Source organism: Uloborus diversus, chromosome 1 (assembly GCF_026930045.1).
Source record: "Uloborus diversus isolate 005 chromosome 1, Udiv.v.3.1, whole genome shotgun sequence".
Classification (NCBI taxonomy): domain Eukaryota; kingdom Metazoa; phylum Arthropoda; class Arachnida; order Araneae; family Uloboridae; genus Uloborus; species Uloborus diversus.
Genome location: NC_072731.1, coordinates 133781543 through 133789425, shown reverse-complemented (window position 1 = coordinate 133789425; position 7883 = coordinate 133781543). Strand labels below are relative to the sequence as shown.

General features: G+C 32.0%; 1 protein-coding gene across 1 annotated transcript; it reads left to right on the top strand.

Annotated features, from left to right (window-relative positions):
• The first annotated feature begins 3593 nt into the window (after positions 1-3593).
• LOC129235171 (zinc finger BED domain-containing protein 5-like) lies at positions 3594-7000 on the top strand. The gene is made up of 4 exons (XM_054868863.1): positions 3594-3828; positions 5204-5313; positions 5421-6178; positions 6298-7000. The coding sequence occupies exons 1-4, from the start codon at positions 3594-3596 to the stop codon at positions 6998-7000; spliced, it is 1806 nt and encodes a 601-aa protein (XP_054724838.1).
• Positions 7001-7883: the final 883 nt, after the last annotated feature.

Here is a 7883-nt window from a genome sequence, read left to right as displayed (position 1 = left end):
TACAGGAATGAAAATTTCAGAGAGTAACCTTCAACTGTCACTTTATTGTGAACTAACAATAGAAATAAAAATATATCAACTGAGTCATCAAAATATGCTTTTTCTTTTGTATGGAATAAACTTGATTCCCCCCCCCCTTAAATTTAGTTTCCTTTCAGCGCAATTTTCATACATCCAAAGAGGAATTTATATAATTTAATACATTTCCATGTTTATTTTTTTTTTTGATGTCAGGATTTGAAAACCAAATGTCTTTAGAATGCTTTTAATAAGTTTATAGTAAACAGAAAGAGCATAAGATTTTTCTTATCTGATACAGAGTGTGAGCGCGCACCCCAGGGAGCAAGAGCATTTTCAATCAACATGTATTAAAAACCATTAGCACTAAATTCATCAAGTTGTGTACATGAAATATTTGTTCTTCAAAATGATAAAGTATTATAAAGTATCTGAGCATGCAACTTTAATACTATCTGCAAGTTTGAAAAACATTCTACAGTTAAGTAAAAGTTTTAGTATGAAAGCCTATTAGTTTTAATTATGTATCCAGGAAAGCAAGAGGTTAACTTTTTTCATAATTAGCAAATTTTGAACATAAGTAATGCTTAATATGGATGCTAATTAATGAATATCAGATGATGCACATAACTGCACCAGTGTCGGATCTTGGATTTTCCTGAGCCAGAAAAATTTTTTAAACTGTTGCCTCTACCCATCCCTTTTCAAGTAAGGTTTTATATCAAGTTTTAACAAGAAAAAAAAAAAAAAAAACCTGTTGAATTTGCCACCTGGGGCAAGGGTCTCCGCTTGCTCCCCCTAAATCTGGCACTGCTGCATCAAGCAATAAATGTATCTGCGTGAGTCTATATTATCTAGTTATGCTTATACAAAAGAAATTTTTTGTCAAAAATGACAGTATTCTTTTCTAAGCAAGGAGTTTAACCGTAATATTTCTCAATCTCGAATGAGAAAATCATACAAAGTAGTATCAATCAGGGTTCGTACGCTCCGGGAAAACCGGGAATTGTCAGGGAAAATAACACTGTCAAAAATATCAGGGAAAAGTCAGGGAGTTTTCAAATTTTGTCCTCCAAAAAATTTTTTCCATTTTTTTCCCAAGGAATTAAGTACTATGAGATCTAGTCTTCGTTTTTATTGTGATTTCACGAAAAAAATTGTAAATTTTTATCGAAACCGACGTTGGCACTTAAAAACTGCAATCGAAAAATGAACGTTTTTTTTTTCACAACGAAAAATGCGCCAAAAGAGCGAAGATTTTCTTACATGGAGTCAGTGAGGGGAACGCATTTCTTTCTACTGCCTAAAGTTTTAGATGGGTTGCCACAACATTCTGTTCGGTTCAGTGTTCGTACGCTCCGGGAAAACTTGGAATTATCAGGGAAAATGACTTAGTCAAAAATGTCAAGGAATTTTCCAAATGTGTCCCCAAAATTTTTCTTTTCCCAATTTTTTCCCAGGGAATTTCGTTTTATAAGATCTAATCTTCATTTTTATCGATGTATTTAAAAAAAATTGTAACAATTTTAAAGCAATGAAAAAAAGTGGCGACCCAAAAAATCTTCAGCAGCCGCCATTTTGGCTCTCAGTAGTTCCCAAGGGAAAAAAATCAGGTGAACAGCAATTATGCACAAACTCAACAGGAGAGAAGACAATTTACTGCTTCGGAAGCACAACCTGTAGATGGGAGGGTCGATCGGGGAAAATGTTTTTTTTTTTTTTGATCGGAAAATCATTTCAGCTACGTGTGAAACGTAGTCGCCATCTTTGGTCATTCACAAGATGGAAGCAGATACGATCCAAAAATGCCTAAGTTTCTAAAAACAAAGCAGAATTGGATGTTTTCTTTAATTGAAAACTGATGAAAACAACAAAAAATGGTCTGCAAATTGTTTTTCTATTATTATTTGAAATAATTTTCTTGAGAAATGAAAAATTTTGTTCTTAAAACTTAATCTTATCCTCACTGCCTCGGACGCAAATGTGATAAAATCTTTTCAATGAATTGTAGTATCATGAAGATTTATTATTTTTTAATTGTCTTCATGCAACAAATTAAAAAAAAAGTTATTTCTTATTTTTGGGCATAGCCGCCATATTTGGTCATTCCCAAGATGGAAGTACACAAGACTTTTTCAAGTGCCTAAGTTCCCGAAAACGGCATTGGATGTTAATTGCAATGCAAACTATTGAAAACAACACAAATTGTGCCCTTTTTTTTTGTATATTTTGTAATTATTTTCTGGAAAAATGCCAAATTTAATCTTCATAACATTTTTTTGTTGTAATTGATTTAGACTCTTATGTGCTAAATACTGATTATTTTGCTTTTATTGTAGTTTTTTAAGGATTATTAATTATTTATTACTACTTTTATACTACAAATCCAAAAATCTACTTATTATTTTAAATTTTTCACTTTGTCGCCATATTTGATCGTTTGCACAATGGAAGTAGACTTAAACTTCCAGAAACAGAATTGGACGTTTATATCAATGTGTAATATTGAAAATAACATTAAATGTGCAAAAAGTTATGAATTTTTGAAAATTAACTATTACTTTCTGGAAAAGAAAGTTTGAAATTTTAATGTAAGCGTCCTTTAATATGTGAAAAAAAAAAAAAAGATTATTGGCATTGGCCTATGATTGGCGGATGTTGATTTTTGTTACTATGCATTACATGGTATGCCGATTGATGCAACAAGTTAATCATATTTATACTGAAATTTAGCATTGCATTTTGCTCAATATGTTTCGTGTAACCTACTTATAAGAAAATAAAAAGTATTGTAAACCGAAAGCGGATGCTAAAAGGTTGCTGCAGGACTACAGCAAAACGCTATAATATTACGCGTGACATCAAAGAAACGCTAAAATAAGTTGAAAGTATTCTGTTTTCAACAAATAGTAAACAAACAAAAAAAAAACCAAGTTTTTTTTTTTTTTTTTTAAATCTAAGGGGAGAAGTTTCAGTTCTTCTGCATCGCTACTTTAAACAATTTTAATTATTTTGAAAATATTACTATTTAAACTTAAATTTTGAATGAAGCGAGTAACCTGGAATTTTCTAAAAAACAACCTGGAAAACCTGGAAAAGTCAGGGAACTTTTTTTAACCAAAAGTGTATGAACCAGGGTTCCCAATAGAGCGCGAGACCGCGAGAATCTCGCACTTTCAAACGAAATCTCGCATAAAAAATATTTTGATGCGAGACATTCTCGCGCCTATTAATATTTAATCAAAGTGCGAGATTCTCGCGAATTATCAGGCCACATAACCACAAAAAAAAAAATCCTTTAAATCGGCGATTTCGGAAAGTTCTGACAAATTTTTCAGCCTCTCGCTACAACGTATCTCTTTTCTTCATAACCAGTTTTACCACCAAAACACTTGAAACGAAGGAGAGATTTCTGACCCTATGACCTCTAACCTGTCTTGCCAGTACGCCCATCGATCACTAAGCAATTGTCCAACACGTCAATGGTCACCCACTAGTGGTGGCTAGGGAGATCATTTTAGCAAACGTGCTTTGTGCATGTTTCGCCTGGAAAATATTCTCACTCATCCTTAGCAATGGAAAAGTATCTACTTGCGAGTTCTAATGTTTCAAATAAAAAGAAAATGGAAAATAGTGAGAAAGAAAATGATCAATTAAATATGCCACCGGAAAAAAAGAAAAAGCTTGACAAATATCAACCAAAATGGCAAAGTATATATGATTGGCTGGAAACGGAAGAAAAAAATGGAGTTATCCTTATGTTTTGTAAACTTAGCCGAGCCCACAAGAAGCGTAATCCATTTGCAAAAGGTAAATTCAAAGTATTTTATTTATTAATTTTTTCATCTAATAATTACAGTAAAAGCTCAATTATTTGTCCTGTATTTAAATCCAAAAGAAATCCAAATTTTACCAAAATCCAAAGTAATGATTTAATATTTTATCAGTAAATATTTTATAAGTCGCTCAAAAAAATTATTTTTAAAATAAAAGTTGCAACTATGAACGAAAAAAAAAATTTAACAGTATACCAATGGCCTAATTTTTTTTTCTTATTCTTGGATAAGGAAATGCAAATAACGAATTATAATATATATTTAAAAAAAAATATTTTTATATGAGTACGAAATTTGTACATTACCAAATTTTAATTCAATCATTGAATTTTATTATTATTTGGAAAAATAAAAAAACATTTTGTATTTAAAGCTTAAAACAACTGTTTCAAAGAGAGTCGCCGAATCATCTTGCAGGGATATTTTGCGAATGCTTGAAATATTGCTAAGCTTGATTCTTAGCTCGTTTCCAACACGACGTGAAATTAAAGAGGAGAAATGTGTTCCCATAAGATTTTTAAAAAATGATAGAAGTAGGAATTCAGTTAACTTGAACGAGCTTTTACTGTACATGTATTGTTTGTGAGTTTGTGACATTATTTCTGTTAATTAGTGTATCATGTAAGGGCGGATCCAGTGATTGCTTTTAGTGATATTGTTGTTGGAAGAGAGTGGCGGTGGGGAGGAGAGGGGGCATAAAAGGAACATTCGAAAGAAGATGGGGTGTAAGGGGGGAATTTTTAGAAATTCAAATTTCCAAAATAATATTTTTGGCTGTATTTGGTTGATTTTATGAAAGGGGGGGGGGGAGCATGCCTCCGTCACCCTTACTCTGGATCCGCACTTGGTGTCAAGGTAGAAAATAGTGTTAATGTTAAACAATCATCCAAAAACAAAAATTCCTAAAAATATTTTTTATAACTGCATTATCCTTAAAATAACAACGTCCATAAACAAATTTAAAATCTAAATAAATAAAAAAACCGCCAAGAAATATAAAATTCAATAATACGTAGAGTTGTGTTGTATATTTAAATTTCATTTTAAATTTTAATAGTCTTAACTATGTAGCATCTGAAAAATAAAATTAAGAAAATGAAATTATTTACTTTTTGATATTAAGCTGTCCGCCGAAAGTTAAAATGTCATTAAAATGATAAATATTTCAAAAAAAATACATAAATAAATAAATAAATTCTCAGACAACCTGTGTACTAAATTTTATAGCTGTAAATTTGGTAGTTTACTCGTAGTTTGAATTTCTTCGATACACTAACAGAAACTTTTTGTAATAAATAGATATAAATCCGAATATTCGTTTATTTTTATTCAAATTACTTTTGTTTCAGAGGGTTGTACTTCGTATAAAACAACTTCTCTGGATCGCCATAAAATGTGTAAAGAACATTTGCAAACCATTGAGGCAGAATCCTGCAAAAGAGATATGCAAGTAGCTACGGTAAATTTAGACAACAGAAATAAATCATTTTTAATTTCTTGTTTAAAAGCGCGCTGTTCGTAGCAATCAATGAATTGCCAAATTCGCTGTTTGGTAATCTTCAACAGTTCATAAAACTCCAAGGATGTGATGTTAAAAATTCCAAAATAAGATATGAACACAGTGATTCTGTGAATGAACTTCATTCATGCATTGCTGAGGTGATTGAGGATAATCTTTTGGAAGAAGTGAAACAAGTGGGTGTTTGCTCATTAATTTGTGATGAAACGTGCGATTTGGCCAATGAAAAACATCTCGGCATTAACATTAGATATGTAACGAATGGAAAAGTAAAATGCGAATTTTTGGAAAATATTTTTATCCAGGATGGTAAAGCTGATACATTAATGTTTTCTATTCAAGAAATGTTGGATAAAAAAGGAATCAACATTTCAAAAATGGTTGCGTTGGGCTGCGATGATGCGCGAGTTATGTTGGGAAAAAATGCAGGCTTGATTGCTCGTTTGAAAGAGGTAAATCCCTGTATAATTGCAATAAATTGTACAGCTCACAGACTGGCTCTTGTTATGCAGGATGCTGTCAAAAATTTACAGATTATTCGTTCTTATAGCGATACAGTCAGAGCAATATTCGCATACTTCAATGCTTCAGCTGTCCGATCAGCAAAGTTAGCAGCTGTTCAAAAATTAGTAAGTGAAACGGTAGTGAAATATGTAACATTTCACTCTATTCGCTGGTTGTCGCTACATAAAGCTGTAGAAGTTCTATATAAAACTTTGGACTCGCTCATGGTCTATTTGGACTCGCAAACGGAGAGAAATGACCCAACAGCACCTGGACTATTGAGATCCGTAAGACATATTAGGTTTGTGTACATAACACACATTTTGAACGATATACTACCAATACTTACTAATCTTTCGAAAGCATTTCAATCAGATTCAGCAGATTTATCTATTGTCATGCCCAAAATTCATGCTGCAGGAATACACTAGAAAATTTAAAACACAGTCCAGGCGTGAATGAAAAGCGATTCATTCACAATATTATCGTAAATGAAGAAAATGATAGGGAAGAAATGGAAGGTGCTAGCGAAGGTTATTACTCAACGATTAATAAAAAGATAATTTCAGCTTCCTCACTGGATCAGCTCACTGCCACTAAAATATCATTAATAAATTCAATTAAAGAAAGTATGGATAGAAGATTCCCAGAAGAATCTATGAATATTATTCAAAACTTTAGCGCCTTTGACCCTTTTTTATTAAAATCTGCTAACAATGAAGAGATGAAAGCAAAAGTGCTATCGTTAGGAAACCATTTTGTTACTTACGTAAATTGCGAAAAACTGATTGAAGAATATGAAGATGTTTCTGTTATGCTGAAGCATAGTTACAAAGATTTAAACCTAAGTGAAGTGGCAGAACTGTTTCCGCGAAAATACAAAAATACATACCCGAACACATCAACATTAATGGAAATTTATTTGGTGATACCCATAAGTTCAGCCTCTGTTGAGAGATCCTTTAGTACCCAAAATAGAATCAAAAATAAGTTTCGAAATAGACTTGCTCCAAAAACGCTCAGCAATTTAATACGCATATGTGATGCAGGTGTAGACTTGGAGAACTTTCCATATGATGTAGCTGCCACTAAATTTAATGAACGCAAAAATAGGCGGTGCTAAATCCTTACTATGTAAATGTGGAACTTTGTAATTTTTATGGAATAAAAAATTCTTTAAATAAATTTTCTCACTCAGTTTTTTTAAATCTCACTCAACTTTTAGCAAGTGGCGAGATTCGCCCACCCATTTTCCCGTCCCTATTGGGAACCCTGGTATGAACCCTGTATCAATATTAGGAATGACTGAACGAGGAGAGGAATCAAGATGGATTTTCAGTAATGCATACATTTTGGCACAGCATGCAATAGGAGGACTTCTATTCTATCTGGTTATTCCTTTTAACATTTCTTCTATGGCAAGTTTGCAAAAACATGATTTTATCTTCAAAAACACAGCAGAACCCTGTTGCTACTTCAAGACTGAGAAATGTTTTGCATTTGTATCCACATTATAACACAACTGAGATAAATTAAAATTGCTTTCTACCTGAATGTAAATTATTTAAGCACAATACGACATTAACACAGTAAAACATGTTGCAATACACATTGAAATTAATGTTGTAAATGTTTTAAATGAAAATTATATGTATTACTGAACATAGAATCTTTCAATAAACTGCATTTAAAATTGAGATATGCATAAAATAACAGTAATTAGATTCAATACAGTAGAAACTCAAACTGAATGACAGGTGGTGTAACTTATTCTGGAGCTTGGAAGGCAGAATTAGATATTGTATGTAAAATCAAAGGTTGGACGTGTGAGACTAATATCAACTTGAAAGAAAATAGAATTTTAAAACATGTTTCATAAAGGAGACATGATGATGGCATGCGCAACCCGATTCTGCTCTGCGGTAGAGCAGGGTTCTGCTGTATTGTTTACTTTTATCTACCAATAAGTACTTTTATATTATAGAATCTAGTAACTTTGTTTTTAA